The sequence below is a fragment of the Desmodus rotundus genome, chromosome 4, assembly GCF_022682495.2.
Source record: "Desmodus rotundus isolate HL8 chromosome 4, HLdesRot8A.1, whole genome shotgun sequence".
NCBI classification, from domain to species: Eukaryota; Metazoa; Chordata; class Mammalia; order Chiroptera; family Phyllostomidae; genus Desmodus; species Desmodus rotundus.
Window position 1 is genome coordinate 170,525,905 of NC_071390.1, and position 24,669 is coordinate 170,550,573.

A 24,669-nucleotide genomic window follows, 5' to 3' on the forward strand; every position below is an offset into this window, starting at 1 on the left:
GCTTGAACACTCCTCCGTGGAGACTATTCGGATGATTCGGAAGGACGTGGCGATGGGCAGCTGGTGATTGGAAGCTTCCTCACGACACCATGTCTGCTCAGGCATCGCATCTTGTGCAGAGTTTTTGGTGAAACAGACATCAAATTGCCCAGGTGACTCAGCTCCATACAGCCCAGACATGGCACCCTATGACTTCTGGCTTTTCCCCAAACTAAAATCGCCTTTGAAAGGGAAGAGATTTCAGACTATTGATGAGATTCAGGAAAATACAACAGGGCAGTCGATGGAGATTGGGAGAACTGTGAGGTCCCCAGGTGCCTACTTTGAAGGGGACTGAGGCATCATTGTCCTACATGTATATTACGTATACATAATAATGTATGTATAATGTTTCCTTATCTTGTATCTTCTTTAATAAATGTCTCTATTTTTCATATTACATGTCTGGACACCTTCTGGACAGACCTCATATTATGCTTTATTATTTCAAGATAGATAAAAATGCAACTGAAACAGAAAAAGATTTGTGCAGCATATGGAGTAGGTGCCGTGAATGATCGAACGTGTCAAAAGTGGTTTGTGAAGTTTTATAGTTTTATGCTGGAGGTTTCTCGCTGGACGATGCCCTATGGTCAGGTAGAGTAGTTGAAGTTGACAGCAATGAAATCAAGCGAGTAATTAAGAACAATCAATGTCATACCATGAGGGAGATAGCCGACATACTCAAATCAATAAAGTTATTGGTGAAAATGTGTCTTTTATTGTATGGAAAAACAATACAGGCTTTCTGACCAACCCAACACATTTCCTTAACCGCTAAAGTGCCATACCTAAAATTTAAATGTAAATAAATATACCTCTGCCAGCAAAATTACTTGCCTGTGGCTGTATAATGACTCCTTGGTAAAACTATTTGTGGATCTGCAAATTCTCATTTTTCATTTTCAAATTGGTTTTAAACAATCACATGCTGTCCTACAAATGACCCAATTCTGCTTAAGTGACCCTTTGGAAATTGCAGCAATTTAATGGTTTATTTAACTGAACAAAATGTATACAATTACTTCTTGCTGCTATTAAATAAATACTAAAGGCAGGACAAGACACCTTAAAGGATATTCTTGTTTTTTCTTAATTTTATAATTTTTCATTTAAACAGGCCTGTTTGCTTTTTACAAAGTGTTTTCCCATATTTTTAAGGAAAATTAAAAACTATCAACATCATTTTAATTAACCTCCCACCTCTCAGGGTTAACATTTACATTAAGAAATGTAGTATTTTCTGCTACCTCAGTCTCTAGAATTCACTAATTAGGAATAAACCGCCTTATTATAGGAATACTAGAAATCTGCCTCCTAAATTAGTCACATTTATTCTAAAATCAGGCAGACTTAAACTAAAGATAAAGTAGTTCCCTTTATATTCACTATTATTGCAAATATTTTGTTTTGTGAGACATTTTACCAATTTCTGTCAAGGCTACTATAAGTGTAACATTATATAGGATAAGATTAATATTTTTAAAACTATTTTGCCCATAACTAGATTGAAATGTTTGTATGTTTTAAATATAATCTTCTACTTATAACTTCTAAATGATAAAAAATTATTATTTATGTACATTAACAAAAAGGATGTTATTTTAGGGCACCAAACCAAACTAACAAAAATTCAGTGTTTTGAAATTTATATTCAGAATGTCAGCATCTTTGTCAAGTTTTCTTAAATACTGTAGAAATAAATATGGGCTACAAAAATGAATTTGAATCCTGGAAGCCCGTAACTTAATCTGTAATTTATTATGTAACAGAATTAAACCTAATAAGATAGATTTGTATTTTCAGTGAGACTACTACCATCTACCAACTTTTGCTTAAAGTCAAGAATAAAAATATTGTTTTCTATCTTTCTTTCCTTGGTTTGTCATAAAGTAGCCCATAATCATTGTGAACAGAAGTGTCCTATTTGCTACCTTTTTCCAGTTCTTTGAAACATGGACTGAATCATATTTGTAATTTGAAGGGAGAAGGGCCTTTTACCAGGGGCCCGGCTGCCTGATTGACACCCAGTGAAGAAGCAACCAGTGACTAGAACCACAGTGAGCGAGGAGGGAGCTCCTCACTATGAACGATTTATATTATCTGAAAGGGTCACTACATCTCTGCCCCTCGCCATCCCCGTTTTTGTGAAATGGAATAAGTCAAAGACAGAAACAGAGCATACATTACTTACATAAGTGTTAAATGTTTGTAGTTAGAGAGTTCCTTAGGAATCAGTGTAAACTGGTTCCCATCCAGATACCTGCAAATGAGGAAACAATATTATCTTTTATTAAAGTAACAGTAGTGTACTTTAAAAGAGCTGGACACTATCTCACTCTCAATGGAGGCAAGGAAGCACTTGGCCATTTTGACTTTAAGATGGCGTGTTCCCAGCTGCGATTGCTACTTAAGAGAAGAAGAGGGGAGAACATGCTTTGTCCAATCCTGTAGAATTCTGCTGTGGATCACCACACTGAATTCTAAAACCAAGGAGAGACTGCTGAGTCCCATGCTTTGTGGTCCATCTAAGAACCGGCGCGTGTCCAACCCTTTTCTCGTCAGCAAGAAGGTTCATTCAGATAACCACATTTTTAGTCAGTCTGCAGTTGCTTTTGTTGATACAGAGTTAATACCATGACAGGCGTTTGCTGCTGGAAGAACCTCCCTGCTGAGGTCAAGACTACTCTTTGCTGCGCTGCCTTAATATGTATCAATACACTTAGTGAACAACAATAGGGGGTTTAAAGGAGACACTTGGGAATTCAAACATAATCAGATTTCAGTTCATAATACCTTAAAAATAGTTTTTACCACTGTATAGCTACCTGATGACACTAATTTTAGGAGGTTTCTTAGAAAATCACAGTTATCAAGTGCACAATTATAGCATATATATGTGAAAGTAATAATAAAAAAACCACACATAAGTAAATTTCCCCATTCTGATTAGAATCAGCAGAATAACAAACCACACACAAGTAAATTTCCCCATTCTGATTAGAATCAGCAGGATAACTGGAAAGACACGAAAATAAAGGAATGCTTAAAGTTAGATCCACAATGTCATCCCCCTCCCAGAATAATTCCCATCCCCTCCCAAGGCTGTGCTTTCCCAGGACATAGGCAGTGAAGGGCACGCATGTCTGTCACTCGCTTTAGTCATCTGGCGCAGTCCATTTGGGCACGCTGGGCCTGTGACCCCGCCTGCCCCCGCGCTGTGGTCCATCTCAGGGCCCAGGGCTGAGGGTAGTACTTTTGCTGGATAGAGCAGTAACTGCCTGAGAAACTGCCTAAGATAACAATCTGTTTCAACTATTTCAAAAGGAAAACAGTTATGTAATAGTCACAAATGATCACAATACGTAATAAACATTTGATTAAGAGCCTGCACATGTTACGAGTCCTCCTGCCTACTCAAATTCTCTGACTTTGATTTCAACTCCTCCCTCCTTTCTCTCCTGGAGCCAATTTTTTCTCTTTGCCACTAGACGGCAGCATAACCCCATACACCTCGACAGTCTCCCCTCATTCCAGAAAACATTTTGAGTGAAAGCTAAAAAGATGCAGAAAGCGTGCTGTGGATGTTTACACGTGAAACAACCCAAGAGGGAAATCACGGGAAAATGATCAAAACCAATAGACACCGTTTTTTTTAAAATTTGTACTGATGATATTTTGCTAAACGCTTTAATGATTTAACATAACTAGCCCATGCATATATATATATATATATTCATATTCATATATATATGTATATATATTCCTCTGCACAGTGCATATAGGCATGCAATATTCCACTGTGCAGAGGAATCCTGCTGACTTGGTATAATTCTAAGAATACGCTCTCTGGGAGGTAAAACTAGAATTCACAAGAGAGGAGCTAATCTCCTCAGCACTGTAACCTGCTTTCCTTAGCAAAGATTACATTTTAAAACTTTGTAGAGAAAAGACGGAGGACTTGACTGTATGACTGAGGAAACACGCTGATGGCATAGACAGGCGTGAATCGAGCAGGCTCTCAAATGTAGTTTCATAATGAAATTAAAGAATGTTAAAATAAAAAAATGTACATATTTCTAAATCATTTACGGGGAGCCAGGTAAAAGGACTAAGGGAGGGGCCGGTCAATACGAGAAGTGTCAGCAGCAAAGACAATCGGAGTGCCCTGCCGAGAGCCCTGTTCTTGGCTGGGGGCTCCGAGAACCAGGGCTTTGCGTACAGAGTGTTCTGTAGGCATCTAGCTTCCCAACTCTGGACGGAGGGTAACCGTCTGATACACATTAAATACACATCTGATACAAATAAATACACATTAAAGTAAGAGTTGAGTATTTAATTACACGCACACACACACAAAGCAGTGCTTACAGTTAATTAACAACCATGACTGGCAGTAAGAGAGGGAAACCTATCGTTTGATAACTATTCAAATCTAAGAGGGACTTTTTGGGTACATATGGTAAGATCACACGGTTTTTGTCTAAGTGTTAATTCAGGACCAAATTAGGATTCACAGAATGGCTCGTGATTTGAAAACAAGTTTTCGAAAAACTGAAGCGGTGCCTTCTTAAACCTCATTAACCATGTTCCATGTTGCCAGGAGTTTATCAAAGCCGCTCATTTGGAGTAGTTGTACACAGCTGCATTAATTACAGGTACACGTTTGCATGAGGTAGAGTGGGACTTAAATCATTTTCGACATACGGTTCCTTACAGACAAAGATCAATGAGGCAAAATGACTCAGTTGCAAGTCAAGCATTTGGACACTGCCCATGCGTATACACAGAAAGGGACGGAATAGAGTTTGCAGGCATTATTATTTAAGCAGCTTACTCTCTGATTTCTTCCGTTCCCCAACAGAGCGCAAGGCAGCTAAGGAGGTGCGGGTGGCGCTTAGCACCGAGACGTGGTTGTGCTGACCACGCAAATCTATGGTTACATCACTAACGAAAATGCCAGAGATCATTGTCTCCAAACCCTTTACAAACTGAGGGACTCCGATTCAAATCCAAAGGGCAGTTTTTCTCTTTAAAGATAAAAATTATGCCACTTTTTTTTTACCCCCTAGACATTATTGTATCCCATATGGTGAGATATTCTCCTAAGGGATGCAGTGGTGAGGAATAATTAACCATATGGAATATCTCAGACACTAAAGATAAACTAAATACACAGCATCCCCCAAGGCGCACTGATGGAACATCTTACAAGACACTCGGTGAGAAAAGGGCTACAGGAACATGTAGGTGTGGGAGCATCCTTATTTTTCGCCATCCTCTCTTGGTGCTTCGCAGTGCACCCTAGCAGGAGAAATCCGGCAGGGAAGAGCAGAGAAACATGCCCAACCAGCATCTCCCAAGGGTATCTGGACCAGCTTTCCTATTGCTTGTTTAAGGTTTTAAAAGGTGATGTTAACTGAAGGCCCGCAGAATGTAATTTGCAAACAGGACTCTAAAACCTTTTGTTTGGTGCCCATTTCCCTTGGAGTGGGACATAGTAATTTTTCAGAATAGAGAAAGACACGCCTACTTACAGTTCAGTGACATCTCTCGGAATTCCTTTGGGCAAGACCTTCAAGCCCTTGTTGCTACATCGGACCACCGTGTCCAAGCAGGTGCACTCCGTGGGGCAGCGGGAGAGTGGGGAGCAGCTGTTGTCGTCATTTCCTAAATTGCCAAAAGATACACAGGAAAACCCAGATTTGTGGCTTTACCGACGTGAGAAGCGATTCCATGCTCTGACATGCTCCGAACACAGCAAGCACCAGTCTTGAACCCTATGATCACTGATGTATAGGGCTTCCAGGGTTTACCAATGGATACCATACATTTAATACAGCACCTGAACAGTCACCATGATGCCCAGTGACCCAGGATTTGGCTAGGCGTTCCTTTTATTTTTATTGAATTTACTGGGGGGTGGCATTGGTTAATAAAACCGTACAGGTTTTCAAGTGTACAACTCCATAAAGCATCATCTGCACACTGCATCACGCACTCACCACCCGAAGTCAAGTCTCTTTCCACCCCCCGTTTATCCCCCTTTCGCCCACTTCCACCTCTCCCCACCCCACCCCCTTTCCATCTGGATATTATCACACTGTATATAGACACTGTGTCTATATGTCGTTCATATATATAGTTTGCTTAATCCTTGCACCATTTTTCACCCAGGCCCCCAAGCCCCCTCCCCTCTGACAGCTGTCAGTCTGTTCTCTGCATCTATGCTTCTGTTTCTATTTTGTTTGTTAAATTATTTTGTTGATTAGATTCCACATATAAGTAAGACCGTATGGCATCTGTCTTTCTGACTGGCTTGTTTCACTTAGCACAATAATTTCCAGGCCCATCCAGAGGCTTTCTTACCGTCATCGCACGTGAAGTCTTGAATGGCCACATCCTGGATGGGAATTTCTTTGAGGAAGTATGGTTTCTGACATCGAGGATTGCCCGTGACAATTCGTTTCTTCCTGAGCCATTCTCCCAGCCAGGCCAGGTAGCAGTTACAGTTAAAAGGGTTGGCCAAGAGGTTTCTAAACGCCACATGCAAACAATGCAGAGTTGAGTTCAGGGTGTCACTTTCTTATTTCTCAAAACCCCATGCTACCACTTTGCATACTATTTCTTTTGGAATGGTTTCTTCTCACTTTCCATATTCCTCTTCAGTCCCCAATCCACACTCAATCACAACATACAAGATGTGTTTCTTTTTGCTAAAATATTTATGTGTGAAATGTACAAAATAACAACACTTTCCTACAAGAATTCTTCAAATAATTTCATGCAAAAAATAAAAAGTGAAGGCAGCTGTTTAGGGCGTATGCAGGGGGTCCTGAGAGACATCTCATTTAGAGAGAATTCAAACTTGTCTGGGATCTGAGTCACTGCCAGACCTCCCTGTCCTGATAATGTAATAACTTAATACAGAGATGAAGGCTGATTACCTTACATTATTGAGTTTAACCTGACAACAGCCATTTCGTTAATTTGTCACTTCAAGATTTCCATCTCTTATTTGCTCCAGAGAATAGGTTTCCCATCTGAACTGACAGCTGAGCTGATTAAATGCCAGTTACAAAAATGAGTTTACTTCTACACATCTCCAGACTTTCGGCCCCTCACCGCTCCAGCACCAACCTATTGACAATTCTGTTATGTACAAACATGCCATATTTAATATGCACGAATTAGGCACCCCATGTAATATGTCACATTTTAGGTGGAAAGAGGATTAAGTGCTTTGCTGGTGGAATGGATGCTTTCTTCAAATTATTTCTTCAGTGACTTGAGCTATGTTGAACATGTTTTGTTTTTTTTTTAATTCCTGACTACCTTTTGAGTTAGATTAGTATGCCACCATTACCAGGATATGAAATCCGTCGTAAGATTTATCATTTTAAACACTGCTCCTTAGCTACTGATATACTGAAATACACTGTTTGGAGAGGGTTTTTTTTTTTTTTTTTGACACTTTCTGAGTTCTGTGTCTTAATCTACGAATATTCTTTATTCTCAAATTGTCCACATAAAATATGCTTCTGGACAGGCTCAACCTATTTCAATATTTTCCCAATACCTTAGTAAATACCAGCCCCTCCCCCAGGGAGCAGCTGCTCTCCTTCCGGTCACCCTGACGCAGCCCCTCCCTGTGAATGACCCTCCTGAGCATCGGACGGGGGCAACAACCCCATCAACTCTGTTTCTGCGCTACTTATATACTGAAGAGGCTCCGGCGAAAGAACACTGGGGAAAACCTGTAACATTTCTTTTATTGGCAACGCATTCGAGTTATACGATTAAAATGTATAAATTAAGCCTCAGGACATTATTATAAAAAGAACTGGTTGAAAAATACTATGATCTTTGTTTAATATAAGATAGCAGGTAATCTATTTTAGAAAAGTTAAAATAAATTTAACATGAACAAATGTGTCTCTTAAAAAATACTAAATCCTTGATCACACTTTTATGAAATGCCTAATAATGCATTAAAATGCTATCGATGAAAGTAATAAATGTAACCCAGTGGCTCAGGTAACACACCAATGAAGACGGATTCCCATACTCACAGAGTAGATAAAGAATGGAGAGTGTCAAAGGCCCCTGGTGCGACTGTAGTAATTTGATTATCATATAAAGAGAGCAGACGCACAGAACTCAGTCCTATGAAGCTGTCATTCCCTACACAGCTTATTCGATTACTTCTCAACATCCTGCGGGGGAAAAGAGAACATTGTTATGGAGATAAAGCATCAGGCAATCAATTGTGCCTATCTGCGGACCACAATAATTCCTCTCCGCAAATCTGTAGCATTCATTACTGGTTTCTGAATGTTTCTAGACATTAGGAATCACTGTGGCTATGTACTGAGAACCTTCTGCAAAAGTCAAATGCTTCAAGGTGTCAGTGATTGCACTGTTACAAAAAGCAGGGAGAGCCTCGCCGAGGATTTCCAACCCCATCTGATGAGGGTAGAATGCTTCTCTTTGCTGTTATCATTTTGTTTGCATGATTACATAATGTCCTAATTCACCTACAGCTCTCTAAGCCCTTGAAGTCCTGTGATTTCTGTATTCACTGCAGTGTTGCATTTGAGGGTGAACAGAAGGGAGGCAGAAAAGAATCCATAACCACAGCAGATGAAGAACGAAGGGCATCTCAGGGACTTACACGCCAAGTCAATGTCAACGTCGGCCGTGGGAGTCAACCTTGACTGAGCATCCACAGAGCCTGCACAAATTATTTTATTTATGAAAACTGTTTCACCATTTTAAGTTCAGAACTTAAAAAGAAGCCATAGTTAAAGATCTCAGTTGATAACAGGGAGGTTGAAATGGGGCTTCTCTGTAAAAAATTCTGATCATCTTTTTTTTTCTTTCTTTTTTGTCATCATTGCCATTAGTACAATTAACACTGGTCATTTTGGCAACACTGCCGTAGTTTTGGTTCAGTTCTTGATTCTTGTCTAAACTCTTTATTTGTAGGGCTGAGAAATATAACAAAAGGTTCTAAAAATCCCAGTCAAAATAAATAGCTGCCATAAATCTTACTCAGAATTGCTAAACATTTAATTTCTTTTCCTTAATTTTTCTAAACATGAGTTGACTACCCCATTCGAAGATTGCAGGATGTAAGAAAGAGAGGCACAATAAATCAGCAACGAAGTGTTCCTTTAAACCTCTAACTGCCCTCTAATAAATAAGATATATCAACCTCTGCATCCTGCTAAGTCACAGATAAGAAGAAAGGATGATGCCGCCTGCCTGAGACATCATTTTATGCTGCGGGACAAACGTGCAGAAAAAAGGACTCCTATCAGCACTATCCTTTGCCATAAATAATCAAGAGCACTTGGTCTTAATTCTGCTGGAATCACGAATCCCTGGAGAAGTTAGAGAAAGCTTTGCTTTCTGTCACCACAAAAATCTGTAAGCATACCTATGGACCACATTTCACCTGCGATCAGGGGTTCGAAGAAGCTCAGGGACAACACGGGTGTCCTGTCAAGTCCTTAGAGCCCCAAGCTGGATGTCCCCACGTAGAGGACTACACGTCTGGGTAAAGCTACGTCAGGCCTTTGACTTCCTGAGCTTGGCTCTGAATGCTCTCTTACGCTTGTTCTGATAACAGTGGGATTGAGCAGAGAGCCAGCTGGGTGTCTGCCTCAGGTGCCAAGACATAAGAGGCACAAAAACATTGCTAGAAATACGATAAAGGAGAAAAATGAATTCAGAGAACCCATCTCAGGCAGAGTCCCGTGAATGAAACTAGTCATAAGCAATAGTTGGCTAAACCCTTTGGGATGGTGTTAGAAAGTGAACTGTGTCCCTCTGAATTCCACATGTCGAAGCCCTAACACCCGATGTGACTGCACTGGAAATTGGGCTTTTAGGGAAGTAATTAAGGTGCAATGAGGGCTTATGGGTGGGGCCCTAGAAGAACAGGAATGGTTTCCTTATAAGACGAAAAAGGGGTCAGTACAACAGGTACAGGTATTGCAGCGGGGATCACAGGAGCTACTATAAAGGACACATGGACCAAATCAAGGGGGAGGGTGGAGGTAGGGGAGGGAGGGGGTTCAGCTGGGGTGGGGTGGAGGGATGGGGAGAAAAGGCATACAACTGTAATTGAATAACAATAAAAATTTTTTAAAAATTAAAAAAAAATACAAAACACAAAACCTGGTAAAAAAAAAAAAGAAAAAGAAGGGACACCAGAGTTCTCCCTCCCCACACATGGAGGTAAGTTCAGTAAAAACACCACGAAAAGATGGCAAGCTAAAGCCCAAGAAAAGAGCCCTCACCAGAAACCAATGCTCTCAGCACCTTGATCTTGGACCGATAGGCTCCAGAACTGTGAGAAAACACGTTCCTGCTAAGTCGTCCTGCCTGTGACTTCTCATTATGGCAGCCCACGGCAGATGGATACAGTTGCAGTTACAGGCTCCCCTCCCGCTGCCCCTCCTCCTGCCCAGTCAAGGAGAAACTTCCAGTAACAAGTAGCCCCTCCACGATTGTCTAAGCGGAAGGATTCTGCTTGTTGCAGGATTCGTTTTTGCTGAGTACCTGACACAGCTTGGGGGTAGGCAGCAGGGGCGGGAGTACATGCATCCAGCCACCTGTGGTATAACTTCTCTGCCTTCCTTCTACTCACTCGTTAGCTCCCCCAAAAAGGCTGAAGGAACATCTGCATAACAGCTGAAGGGGCTCCAAACTACACATGAGAGAGGTCCTCCTAGACAGGTTCCGGGCTGCACCTCAGGGAACACATGTGTACTTCTTCGGGCAGAGGTTTTTCAGCAGGATTTGAATTTGGGATGCTAGTAACACCCCCACCCTGCCTGGAGGAATGCTCGCTCCCTTCAGATCTGATAAAGGGCTGGCCAGGGACTCCCTCTGCCCTCGGTCCCCTGGTTGAGGCTCTGAGGGCTGAGGGAGAGGATGAGGGCCATGGGAGATGGTGGGGCCGAGGGCTGTTGCTTGGTGACAGTTTTCCTTTGTGTTTCCAAAGGCTTCAGAGCTCACTCTGTGTCTCTTCCAAGTTTCAAGCCACCACTTTTGTCAAACGTAATTATATACTTTGGAGATAATAAAAAGTACATCTGTGCTCTGGAGAAAAATTCAAATAACTCAGAGTGCCGTCCTTACTAGTCACTCCATTCCCATCCTCTTTGGCCAATGACCTCCTGGAAACATATAGAATTTATTTTTTCCCAACCTTACAAACCCTATGCAAGGAAGCAGACATACTCTTAGCATGCTTGCTTTGAAACTCATAGTAAAGGTTCCAACACCAATCAGCCTCTTTTGCACTAAGACCTTGCAGGCACAGACGAAGGTGTTCTCTAGGTGAGCTGCTATCCTGCCATAGGGCCTGGAGTGGACTCCGAAGCTAGTTACACTGGGCCAGGACAGAGTTTTAGAGGGAGGTGTTTGAGGAAAAGGAAAAAGAATGATCATTCTGAGGCAGATCAGAGGAGCCAAATCTCTACAAGCAGTGGATCAAAGGTGATCTGTTGTTTTTGTTGTTGTTGTGGAATTGCAGCAAGGAGAGACCCTTTTGCTCTTCCGCAAGCAACATACTGAAGTCAGCAGTATTAGAGTAAGAGACCGAATCTAGAAATGTGTGTGTGTGTGTGTATGCGTGAGAGAGAGAGAGAGAAGGAAAGAGAGAGACGGCTGGTGGCTGGCAGGGGGGATGGGGAAGATTAGAATCTCCAACCCCTCTCCAGGATTAGAACAGCCAGTGAAGTGCAATCCTGTAGTAGAAGAATCACAATGCAGATAAGAATACTTACAAAGTTTTGAGACTTTCCAGCCCCTTGAACATCTTATGCTGCACATTTTCCAAGCGGTTACTCGTGAGCAGTATTTCATTCACACCAGAGGCTCCTTCGAATGCTCCCTCTTCAATGTCTGTGATCTTATTGTTGCTAAAGTTTCTAAATAAAAATTGTTGAAACACGGATTTTAAATGATTTCTTCCTAACAGTGAGGACACTGAGCCATGTTTGATCCATTTCTTCTACGGAACACCCTCCCACAGTTGCCAAGCTTCTCTCTGCCCAGCACTCCCAGGGCTCAGAAGAGACACTACTCCCCATTCCATCAAGTCAAAGTGACGATAATACTAAGGGTAATGTTCACAGTGAAAAATATCAGGATTGTCATTGTCAAAATAATCCGAATGGGTCCCTGGGAGTATAAAGTTCTTGAGGGCAGGTATTGAGTTGCGTCAATCTTTGTTTGCCACAAAACTTAATAAGGAAGTTTTGAAAGAAATGCCCCTGATTAAAAGTGTTGAATGAATGGATGACTAAAAGAAGGCAATCAGGTAGAGAGGAGAAGAATGCACTCAAGTATGTGAGCATTTAGATAGCATCAGAAATATATCTGATTATGAGTTTGTCACCAGTGAGGTTTATGTAACAATGTGTCAAAACCACCAACTTAATTGTCTGTACTATGCTTCTCACTGCTCATTCCAAGACTAGGAGCGTCATTTTATTCCTCTCAGAGCATTGCATGTAATAGCTGCTCAATAAATATGTACTCAGTTGAAAGGCATCTTAGCTAAGAAGAAAGAACAGTTTGTATCAGAGAAAAAGGAGGAGAATGAAGCAAGTAGAAACTCTTTGGGGGGCAGTATGTAATATGGAGGTCAAGTGCACAGAAGTAGTTTAAGTCTTCTCTGCCTCTTACAGTCTACAACCGTGGGCCAGGTACACACAGAAAAGCACAGATATCACAGAAATATGCCCCTTTCCTCCTCCTGATGTTTCCTCATATGCGGAGGGTGCTCCCTTGGCCTTATCCTCTTGGCCTTTGTCCTGTCTCTCCCTCTCCGCTCCCTCCCTCCCTCCTTCTCAGCGGGGTGGAGTACTGTCTCCAGTGTTGCTGAAACTGCTGAGCTTACAAAATTATTTTGAAATATGAGTTGTGAATGTGTAGCAACACAGTTGAGCTATCAAGCCAGTTTAGCAATCATTAATTTTGACTATCTCCTAATGAAAGTTTAATGAAGCAAAAAGTCAAATAGTTGACATGAATGTGCTGAAAGAGAAATAACAGCTTGGTTTGTGGGACAGTAAAGGAAGTTACAAGGCATTACTGAGCCCATCTCTAAAGTGCCTAGATGCTGGGTTCCCACTGGGGCTGCACAATGGACCAGCTGTCTGAGGCACAGTGAGACGCCAGCGCTCGGCAATGGAAATGAGGTTAGCATCCCTGGAACACGCAGAAAAGACCCAGTTACTCAGGTTCCTCTCACAGATGACCCTAAATTGTGCCACAGGTAGTCACTATATGGAAATTTCCCTGGATCTTCTATGTTTTCCAATTTCCAAATACATCTAAATAAAACTGCAAAGGGATGCGAAAAACAACAAAATACGACAGAAATTTACAAAGATGGCTAATGCACGGCTTACATTTTACGCAACTGAGGAAGTTTCTTGAAGATTCCCGTAGCTTCCAACACCGTGAATTCATTATTATTGAGACGTCTAGGAAAAAGAAACAGAAAAGTTTCTTTTCTGAGTCAAGAAGGGATACAATTTCATTTCTCATACAGAATTATAACATCATTTAATGATTATCTATAGGACACACCTCACAGAAGATCCAAGGAAAATAGAGTTGTCCCCCAATATCCACAGAGGATTGCTTCCAGGGCCCTCCTTGGATCCCCAAATCCACGAATCCTCAAGTACATTCCATGAAATGATGCAGAGTTTGCATATAACCTGCGCACACCTTCCCATATGCTTTAAATCATCTCTAGATTGCTTACAACACCTAATGCAATGTAAATGCTATGTAAATAGATGCTACATTCTGATTTTTAGAAAATAATGCCCAGAAAAAATGTCTGTTCATGGTCCATGTTCAGTACAGGCCCACCAACATAAGCCTAACTACGTAGCCCATGTCAGCAACAAGGTGACTTAAAGAAATATATTTTCCATCCAAGTTTGTTTAAATTTGCAGATGGAGAACCCAAGAATATGAAGGGACAACTGTACTGAATGTTTTCCCATTTCACTCAAATTTTAATGATCAAAATAAAATATATCAGAAGCACATGGTGAAGAAAAAACAATAATCAAAAATCAAAAAAAGCTCTCATTTAGTAATCACAAACTTCATGTCTTGCTATTGCCCCTCCCCAAGGCAGCATTTTAGACCACGTTTTCTAGTCACTTGCTCCATAATTTTTTTTATTAATGGCTTTACCGATATACCATTTATGTGTCATGAAGTTCATCTTCTTAAAGTATATAATTCAGTGGGTTTTAGCACATTTATAAAATTGTGCAACCATTTTTGCCAGCTAATTCTAGAATATATCTGTCACCCCCAAAAGAAATCCCACACCCACTAGCAGTCACTCTCAATTTGATGCCCCGCTACCTCGGTTCTTGGCCACCACTAATTTACTTTCTGTTGCTATAAATGTTCCTGTTCTGGACATTTCTTATCAATGGAATTGCACTCAATGTGACCTTCTGTGGCTGGCTTTTTTCACTTTTCATAATGATTGCAAGGTTCACGCCAGTTTAGCACATCTCAGTACTCATTCTTTTACTGGCCCAATACTCCGTTGACAAAGATCTGGGTTGCTTCCACTTTTCGATTATTATAGATGCTGCTGCTAGGATATCAGTGTACAAGTTCTTCTGTGGATACGTGTTTTCAATTCTTTTGGATATACACACATGTGTGAAATTGCTGGGTCGCATGGTAAACTGACATTTAATTCTTTGAGAAATAGCCACTCTTTTCCAAAGGGGCTACATTACATTTTACAGTCCCAGCAGCAATGTGGGAAGGGTCCAACTTCACCTACCTGTTATTGTCTTTGTTTGTTTGTTTGTTTGTTTGTTTAGTGGCCACTCTAGCGGGCAGGTGCTCTTACCGCATTGTGGTTTTGATTTCTGTTTCCCTAATGATACTGAGAACTTTCCATGTGCTCACTGGCCATTTGTATCTCTGTTCGTACAAATGAAGAGGGGAAATGTTCATACAAATACACTGACTACTTTTTAATTGGATAATGTACATTTTTATTTTTTACTTTACTGTTGAATTGTAAGAATTCTTTATTCATTCATTCTGGCTATAAGTCCTTCATCAGATATATATTGTTTGCAAATATTTTCTTCCAAGTGCTGATTTTTAAATGTCTAATTAAAAAAAATCCTTTATTTCTTAAAACACAAATATCACCTCTGCCAAAAAGTAAATTAGATGCTAGTTTCCAATATTCTTAATTAGACAAGTAAGCATACTTCACATATTTATCATGCCAGAAGATATGATTTGAGTGATTATTTTAGTATTGTTGGAAATAAGCATAGCTCCCTACATAAGCACAAAAAATAGAGTTTGAGGCTTTAACTGCATGGTCTCCAGGCATTTCTACAAGTCCTGGCACTAAGGAATAGCTTTATGAACTAACAGGCATAAAAAACCATCACTATAATCACAGGTAGTTAGTTTCTGTCCTCTCTTTGAAAGCATTACATTATTTTTAATTATTCAAATCACTTAAAATTCATTAAGTAACAGGCATGAGTACAGACACACTGGGAGATGAACTATAAAGCACGATCCTGTCATGGACGAGCTAAAATCTAGTCAAGGATCATCCACGCACAGGAAGACAACCAACTATGCAAAGCGGATAATGAAACACCAGATGGCACTAGACATAAACAGGGCTCAAATGTTCAGACAATGAGGAGATGTCACCAGGTTCTTCTTGGGCTTTAGAACGCTAACATTAAATGTCTCCCTTCTATAAACAAAGTCAGCAAAGGCAGACCGTACACGGACATGCCAGCTATAAGCGATCCTAGATCCTAGCGTGTGCTAGGCCCTTCGTCAGGGTTATAAATACACATCTGGTCACACCCTGTCTCTCAGCTCTTCCTGGTGTGCTAGCCTTTGAGCTTTAATACATGATAATCACCGAACCCTTCCAGCCACGAGTCAGTGAGGTCGTAAAGAGATCCGAAAAGACTCTTTTTGAATTCACAATTAACAGAGATTCAAAATGGTGATTCTTCAACTACTTTATTTGGTTGCCATAAAGACTAAGTATGTTAAAAATCTGTTAATTCTTCAGCAATGGGTTTGGCAAATATAACGCTCAAGAAACAAATATCACGTGAGTGCTACTATTCGCAGTATGACTAAGTGCTAACTAAGTTTCTGTAATTGTGTCTTGGGCCAGAAAGATGAAGTAAGATAGCCTTTAAAATATTCTTGTTCACCGAAGAGTTACATCAATGTGTATTTACTAAGATTGATGTAATTATCGAGAATAGAAGGGCAAGACCGAAATTCCAACGCTTTGATGCTCCCGTCTCCTCCCTCCCAGCCTGGGCTTTGTAGGGTGAGGAACTTACAGCTCTGCAGTGTACTGGGGAATGTGGTCTGGGATTTTGGTGAGTTTCTGATTGGAGCAATCGACTGTGGTCCCTTCACAGCGGCACTTTTCAGGGCAAGCCAGATCTGCAAAGCAGTCCCCACTTAATTTTGATCGATAATCTTCTGTACCTATTGAGGATTCAAGCCAAGAAAAATAAAACAGAAAGATACTGAGTCTAAAGGTTAGAATGTCTGTTAATTTGCAGGAAGAAAAAAGGAAGATAACTATAGATTATGCAGCAGGGAGACAACTTAGGGGAATTTGGTCAATGGATGTCAGGAGAGGGTTAAAACAAGGGCTTGGAATTTGCTGGAAAAAAAGAGTAACTAGATTCACAGGACAGGAAAACATTAATAGAGATGAGCTTTTCACAGCTGTACTTTCTGCTGATCCAGTTAAGAGCCATTCTAAGCCTATTTGACAGCGAATCACACAATGGCTATTCATTGTTAAAAAGATTATTTTTTTTTCTCGGAGTCAAGAATTTAAAATGTATCCAGTCATAAACATATCCCTACATATCATTTAAAATTAGGGCTTTCAAGGCAAATAGATGTACTCAGGTTTTTAAATTTTCTATGGTCTTTTATTATTCTCCCCCTCTCACATAATCTCCAGAAATGCCTAAAGAGCCCTCTTTTTTTCATTTTGATTTTATAAAGAGAGACCAGTACGTCCTGATTTAAGCCTCAGCAGCTTGTCATGCTGTAGAAAGCTGCGTGACGTTCCATGGTGCTTGACGGAACCATGTTTTACTCATACCTGGCAACCACATGGTTAGATCAAGCACAACAGAAAATCTCGCTACATAATCACTACACCATCCACTAGGCCAAGGGGAAGACGGAGAGGAAGGATGAAGGGAAGCAGGAGAAAAGCTACAGACGTTCTGGAAATGTAATACTGTTTACATGACATGCATTCTTCCCGTAGAATGTTTACGACCATAGTAAGAGTATTACTACCGAAGATTTCCTGGAAACACAAAGAAGGGGCTACACTGAAAGGCGTCTCCGCGGTTCCTCAGAACTGCAGAATGGAAACAGCAGCTTTCGGGAACAACATCCAGGAAGAGGTTGGACGTGAGCTACAAGGACAACAGAGACGCTCAAAAGATCTGTGGTTTCTTCTTGGAAAAAAAAAAAAAGGCGCAGAAGACCGAGACTAGAAGAAGGTAGGTACCACCAGGATTGAAAAGGGGGGACATTATGTTTCAGATCAGACACTTTACTTACAGCCCAAATGGTGAACTCCTGTAAAAGTAAAGATCACCAAGAAGGAAAGAAAGACAGCAATCCCAATTAAGACTAATAGGCACGTATATATATATATTGAACTAAGGTCTCTTTCTTCTTTCCCTACTGTTGCAATTATTGGGCAATGGTATGGACGGCTGGGCATTGTCATGCTTTGTAAACTTCTATAATAATTTTTTGAAGCATAGTGTTCTTATAGGAAAAGCAATGGCATCCAAGATGCATAGCACAAATAAAGGTCTGGTCAATTCCTTTAAAAGATGAACTCTCTGCCAGATGGATGCTCTTTTCTTTTCACTGTGATATCTAGAATGCCAGATGGAATGGTGGTAGGCAAATAAACATGTAAAATTAAGTGAAAAATTAATCATGCAGTTCTTCAAGGATTATCATTAGCACGTTTGGATTAATCCTTAGGTTGTGGCTCACATGCTTTTCAGTCACCTTTCCAATTTATAAGTAATGCCATTCAGTCAAAATGGGATCCGCTAAAAAGCTTGCAAAGCTAACATAATAGTAGTTTCATTACTTTTGCAAATTAGTATCATGACATTTATTAAAAATCTGTTGTACTGTGGTTTAGGCTTTTGTGTTAAAATTAAAATGAGAAAATACTGGGAACTAAGTCTAAGTAACAGGTACACTAGGCATCTTACAGTTAGAGGAATTCACCTTCTACACAATGACAATGATTCCTATCATACGGGGGCTCTTTAGATATGCTCAACTTTCATTAAAATCTGGAAGAAAAGGGAGAGTAGGGCCAAAGATGCTTCTGAGTCCTGACTTCTATAATGATTGTCTTAAATAATGTAAATTGAATGATCATAAATTGACAATTAAGCTTTGATATCTGACATAAAAGGTATTTTCTAAAGCCCATGTTGGCTGCTGTCAATAAGGGGGCAAAAACGAAGTAGAATTTATGACAACAACCCGACTTTTGTTCTTTATTTGGTGAATTGAAAATATTAATTTCTAAATTATTATTATTTAAAAATATTATACTATGTAATAAATATTTAAAATAATATATTTCATATAATACTAAATAATGAAGTATATTTAAATGTAATAGATTGAATAATTTGCTAACAATTATATTAACTGCTATAATTTGGGGATTTAAGTAATATTGTTTTATCCTATAGGTGTTTTGGTCTTTAGAACAGAACTTTTGCTGGGTAAGTAATAGCTATCAGATAACTTTCTACCTAATAACTGGGTAAAAATAAGAGTAGCCAATCAACCTCTCTTCAACATGTTACTTTTTTTGACATGCTAATTTTTATGCTGCCAGTGTACTAAGTAAAAAATTATTGATCACTCAAGCTCAAAATATGTAATAAAACAAAATCTGTTAAATGTATAGCACTGTTCAAATCCCAACTCGAGAATGGCAAGCAATACCTGTCTCCTTAAAAAAGAGACTAAACCCAGAGTTCTTTAAAAAGCAGGTATGGTTTTACACACTAACACTACAGAAAGTAGCTTTATTTATAAATGTTAAAATACATTAGAGTCTAGAATATACCAGGACATGGTAAATGTGGCCAATCACTACTTAACATATATATTTTTTAATATAATGGTTTCAAACAAACAAGAGGCATTTTATACAATTGGCAAGCAAGAAAAAAATAAGTAAAGAAACATATTTCAAAGAGCTAGTTCTAGAATCTTCAGCCTTGATAATGTTAAGAGTGTAGTGCTGAAACATTTCAATTACTTCTCTAAGGACATTTCATTCACTGGCCTAAAGTCTTCAAAGCACCTAGTGCCCTTGAACTTCTGATGCTTTGTGGGCAGATGTCAGTGTTGTGTTTGTTATGCTCTGGTTCCCAGAGGGCAGGGATGTGGAGTCACACAGAAAGTACAACTGCATGTAAATCAGCAGGAAGCCGCTGCTTTTGTATAAAAAGCAAAGCAACAGTAGGCAAACTCAAGCGAAAATTAAGGGACGCTCTTTTCACATCAATATAAAAACAATAAAAAAACAAATCCCAGACAGAAAATCACAGTTGTGTGTTTGTAGCTGATTTCATGAAGAACTAGCTCTTTGACAACAAAGTTTTCTCTGTCTTTAAAACCAGCTCGCAAGCTACATTTTAAACACAGGTCAAAAGATCAGATATATAATGTAAGGAGAGAAAATGATTTAAGTGGAAAGCCATAGGTTCAAACATTTTAGCTCTACTGTGCGAAGTTTTAGATAATGTGCCAAGGTGAGAGAGAGAGACGGGAAATAAAAGGTGGGAGTTTAATCACATGGATACTTAACATCAGAAGCTGCATGCACAGGTGGGTGTTCAGGAAACGGCTCTACGTGATCTATGCCGAAGGGATCTATCTACACAGAACCCACTGTACTTCAGAAGCATGCACGTCAGAGTTTTAGAAGCTACATTTCATACGGGGAGGAAGGGGCATCTGTAGTTAGTCCTACTACCAAGCAAACCTACCTGGAATGAAATACTGTTCTTTAGCTAAATAAAAAAAGAGAAAAAAAAATAGAATATGCACCTGAATGTCAGCAAGCAGAGATATGAGTTATATTAGATTAAGAATGGACTACCGTTACCACAGATAATTAAGTGAAAATGTATATTTTCAGCAGGGGCTGAAGTATAATAATGTACAGTGAGTAGTAAGTAAACACACCTAGAACCAGGGACGATAACCAGCTTTGTCTCGATATTAGCTTTTTAGTATGAATTAACTGCCAAATGAGAAATACGCCTGGGACGGTTAGGGAGCATACTACTCCAACCCTACAGAATGCATCTCATCATAAGAAAATAGAAAAGATTAGCCCAAAGCAAACTGTAATTTTCAATGAAGTAAGCTTTCTATTTAATATTGATACAGTGCATCTATAGTTAGTTTTCTATAAATAAATATAATATTACCAACATGTTAAAAGATGGCCTTTTGGGGAAAAAAATGTAGCCTCACAGTCCTATTCAAAATAAGAGAATGCAAAAACGAGGAAACAGAATTCTGTAAGGGGTCAGGAGATTCTCCCCTACTTCTCAGCCTGAGCAAACCCCACAACCAAGTCTCAGTTTGTTTCCTGAAGCAATGAAAACATGATTAATTACCTTAAGTTCCTCAGTGGAGAATAATACCACAAACATGAGACTTAACAGGCTTAAAAGGCATTGTGAGTTAACTAGAAGGCCCCTGTTACGTTGGCACCCTGGGAATACAGTGTGAAGTAACCATGCATCATTTTTTTCCTGGCCAGTAGCCTGTTTCTTCTGCTTCATATGGTGTAAAAAAATGTTACACATAGCAGGCCTCTATGAATTGTATGTAAGGTCCTCTTTATTTTTTCTCAGGTATAGAAGACAAAGAAATGTGATTGCATAATGTCTGGTAGTTCAGGCAAAGGCCAACCGTCTCTAGGTGTCCCATACCCACTGGTTTTGATAACAAAGGGGAAATGTCATGCGAGGTAAGAAATTACCTGAACAACGGAACTTCTTGCTTTTGATCTGTCCGATCCTTTTGTTTGCCAGACGCCGGGGGCTGGTGCAGCGGGCACCACTGGTCTCGATGGGGTTGGTGTGGAGATAATCCGCCAGCCACTTGAGATGGCAGTCACAAATAAAGGGGTTCTGGGCCAAATGCCTTTCAGGGACACACACAGAGCAACTTTTTTTATACGGGACTTGCAAGGAACTCAACTCTCAAGTTCAGAGTGAAAACAATGGTCGCCAAATGCGATCCAAATCGCATATACATACATGGTCTGAATGGCCCGGAGAGGCGAGAAGGTCCCCTTGGCGATGGTCTGAAGCTTGTTGTCATATAAGGAGAGAAGGTTCAAGTTGTGCAGATCCTGGAAGGCATCTACCCGCAGGCAGTTGATCTTGTTGGCATTCAATAATCTGTTTGGTCAAAGAGTCGTAGAATTAAAGTGCAGCATCTTCTCCACTTACCTTCGAGATTCTGTCCTGGCGAAAACCCAACCAGGAAACACGTTTCTTCTGTCCTCAACACTGACAGGTATACTGTCGTAATTCAGGTGTTCCAGGCTGCAGACTGGGGGTTATACCAGGTAAAGCAGGGTGCATGCAGTCTAAGGAAAGCCTAAAGCTAGTGGTATTTATGCATTTGTTTAATAAAAATAATTAAACATATTCTCTAGAAGGTGTAGAGGTAGTGCAGTAGGCAAGGGTGGGTGGGACCCAGCCTCTGCTGTTACGGATACAATAAAAGGAAAATAAAAGGGGCCATGAAACCTTAGTCCCTTGAGCTGTTCTGGGAAAGAGACGTGCCTTCTATCCCCCAAACAGAAGACAGCGTGAGTCTTCTAAAACATAGACCAATCACATCGCTCCTCTCTCCAAACCCTGCAGCAGCTCCCACTTCCTCTGAGCAAAGTCAAAGTCCTATTGTCACCAGCCAATGCCACCCAATAAGATCTTTAGTGCCCCCCTCTGAACTCTGCAGCCTCCCAGGTCTCTCCTCTGGACTGTTTCAGCTCCAGCCACACAGGACTCCTTGCCAGACTCTCTTCTGTTTGGAATGTTCTCCGAGATGTCTTCCTGGTTACCTATCTTGCTTCCCTGAGTGTGTTCAAATCTTACCATCTCAGTTCAGCCTACCCTGACCACTCTCTTCCATCCTCTCAGCCCCTGTTTGCCCCCTCCCAACCCCTAGCACTCTCAATTCATTTACTTTGATCTAGTTTTCCTATTTCATTAAGTACAACTTTCCACCTCTTAGATGTGAGTTACTTATTTATTCTGTTCTTGCTGACTGTCATTTGCATGTCCCTCTTCCCAAGGGGATAAGCTCCAGACAGCAGGGATATTGTCAATGTTGTTTCCTGATGTTTCCCAGCTGCCTAGCATGTACTAGGTGTGCAATAAACACTTGCTGTTAAATGAAGACAGGATAGTCCTATTGGAAAAGGATACAGTACATCACCATATTAAAGGCCCTCGTTTTGCATTATAAATACCTGTTTAACTTGGTTTAACACAACAGGCCACAAACTCATTTTTTTCTTGTATGTGTATCAATATTCTACATCAATATTTGAGGAACTGTGGCTTACAGGTCCTACACCGGCAAACATCATCCTCATAGTTGACGCAGGATTGTGTCAGAGCTTAATTCCTTTGGACTCACCTTTGGGAATATATGTGCCCTACTCTCTCTCCACTTTTTCAAACCTCCAGCCTATCAAGGACTCACAGAAAGGCCATCTTTTCTATAACGTGTCTTCTGTCCAAGTAAAGTATTCTTCCCCTAGGTTCCAAAGGAAGGTATTCAGTGTTGCTTAGTCTTTTTTTAATCAGTCAGCAAAGTATTTATTGAATTTATTATCTTAGCTGTTGTGAGTTGGCAATAATGAGTGTTGTGAGAAACTGAATTCAATAGTTCAGATAATGCGCCTGGCACAGAGAAGAAGCTCAATAGGTGTCATTATTTTCCTTTCATTTCCCTCGTGTAAAAGCAGAACTGGTCTTTTAGAATTTGAGGCAACTTAAAGCAGCCCAGGGCTTGGTATGGGGATCAGTGAATGAGGAAGCAGCACACTGGGCAGATCCCACATGAAACCCATCTAACCCCATGCTGCCCAGATGCACAGGCTCCCGAGAAGCCTGACGAGTCCCAGAGTTCTCACATCTTCCACAAGTGAGTCTGTTCACGCACCAAGAAGACCTAGTCTTGTCACCTATTTCACGGAGGCCCACTTTGCCCAAACGGTTTAGTCCTCTGTGGGCAGGAAATTTCCTTGATATTTCTCTCTATCAACACGTAGTTCAGTGCTTCAATACTTAGGACTTTAACAAATATTTAGTAGCTCAAAAAAATATATATATATATATGTGCTATGCAGTTTGAGTCTGTATGCCATATTATCCGACACTCTGAAAATGTTTTCCCTTGACTGCAAGAATCTCTAATTAACATGAGGCATTTGTTCCACTTGCTTTCTTTTCAGGTGTTCCACGCATGGGTGAAACTATGACTTCCTCACGGTGGTTTTCTTTGCTGCACTCTTTTCTTTTATTCCCTTTCAGGAGCTGAAGTGTCGGCCTTCTCTGTGTTCTACATAATACTTTCTTAAAAGCTCAGAGGCCTGGTTTGAGGTTTGGGCTGATGAATCCCACTCCTCTACAACACAAGTTCCACGGAGCTTATGCCCTAATTCATCAGCTACCCAACAAAAGGAGTTAGAGCATAGAACATTAAGGGCAAGAAAAAGGTGGGGCCCTGGAAGACAGCTGAAGAAGGTGCTTTTCTGAGCATTTTGTACTTTAAATGTACGGTATGTGGTGCAAAAATCAGGAGCGGGGAGAGTATTGGATACTAATTTATTTAGTTCCTTCCATTTATCTACTTCAAAATACTACATTCATTTGAGCAGATCTAAGATGCTTAACCAAGTTCTCAGCAAGCTATAAAGAGACAATCACGTCTCTTCAGCTCTCACAGGCTTAAGATAGGGCCTTAGTAAAGCGATAAAACACTAGGCTGAGGGAATGTATAGAGAAGCATTGTATACGAGATCAGAAATGATGTTTGCTAACTCTATTGCAAGGGTTAAAAAATCATTAGAAACCCAAAGGACGTCATTAGGTAACAAAGATCAGTATCTGTCTTGGCTCACTGGTTCGCTGGAGAGAGCGAACAGAAAAGAAATGGACAGCACCCGGAACAGGGAGGGTGAATGCTGTCTGGTTAACAATTCGCTTCATTTGTGTGGGTGCACGTGTACAAGCTGGGCGTGATATAAAGTGTGTTCCTGGATAGTGATGGAAAATTTAAAACATGAATAATAGAATACAATTATGAACATACACTTATCAAGTAAGAACAAATATCTATATTTGGGAAGTTTGTGGAATTTGGAATAATGTTTTTATCAAATAAATGATATAAACATCAACACCAAAAAATAAATGCATATACTTC

The 24,669-nt window shown here is 40.3% G+C and overlaps 1 protein-coding gene across 8 annotated transcripts in view; it reads right to left on the reverse strand.

Annotated features, from left to right (window-relative positions):
* SLIT2 (slit guidance ligand 2) overlaps positions 1-24,669 on the reverse strand; it is a 317,606-nt gene that overhangs the window by 62,379 nt on the left and 230,558 nt on the right. For 3 of the 8 annotated variants that reach the window (XM_053922867.2, XM_053922866.2, XM_045182887.3), the window contains exons 13-23: positions 21,483-21,626; positions 21,203-21,366; positions 20,196-20,219; positions 17,713-17,730; positions 16,455-16,605; positions 13,473-13,547; positions 11,841-11,984; positions 8,112-8,255; positions 6,409-6,575; positions 5,577-5,709; positions 2,234-2,302 (exon numbers count right to left, since the gene is read on the reverse strand). In XM_053922867.2, the coding sequence (XP_053778842.1) occupies positions 2,234-2,302; positions 5,577-5,709; positions 6,409-6,575; positions 8,112-8,255; positions 11,841-11,984; positions 13,473-13,547; positions 16,455-16,605; positions 17,713-17,730; positions 20,196-20,219; positions 21,203-21,366; positions 21,483-21,626 (1,233 nt within the window). The remainder of the gene's footprint in view (positions 1-2,233; positions 2,303-5,576; positions 5,710-6,408; positions 6,576-8,111; positions 8,256-11,840; positions 11,985-13,472; positions 13,548-16,454; positions 16,606-17,712; positions 17,731-20,195; positions 20,220-21,202; positions 21,367-21,482; positions 21,627-24,669) is intronic. The other 5 variants (XM_024573635.4, XM_053922869.2, XM_053922865.2 and 2 more) reach the window with 2 other exon arrangements.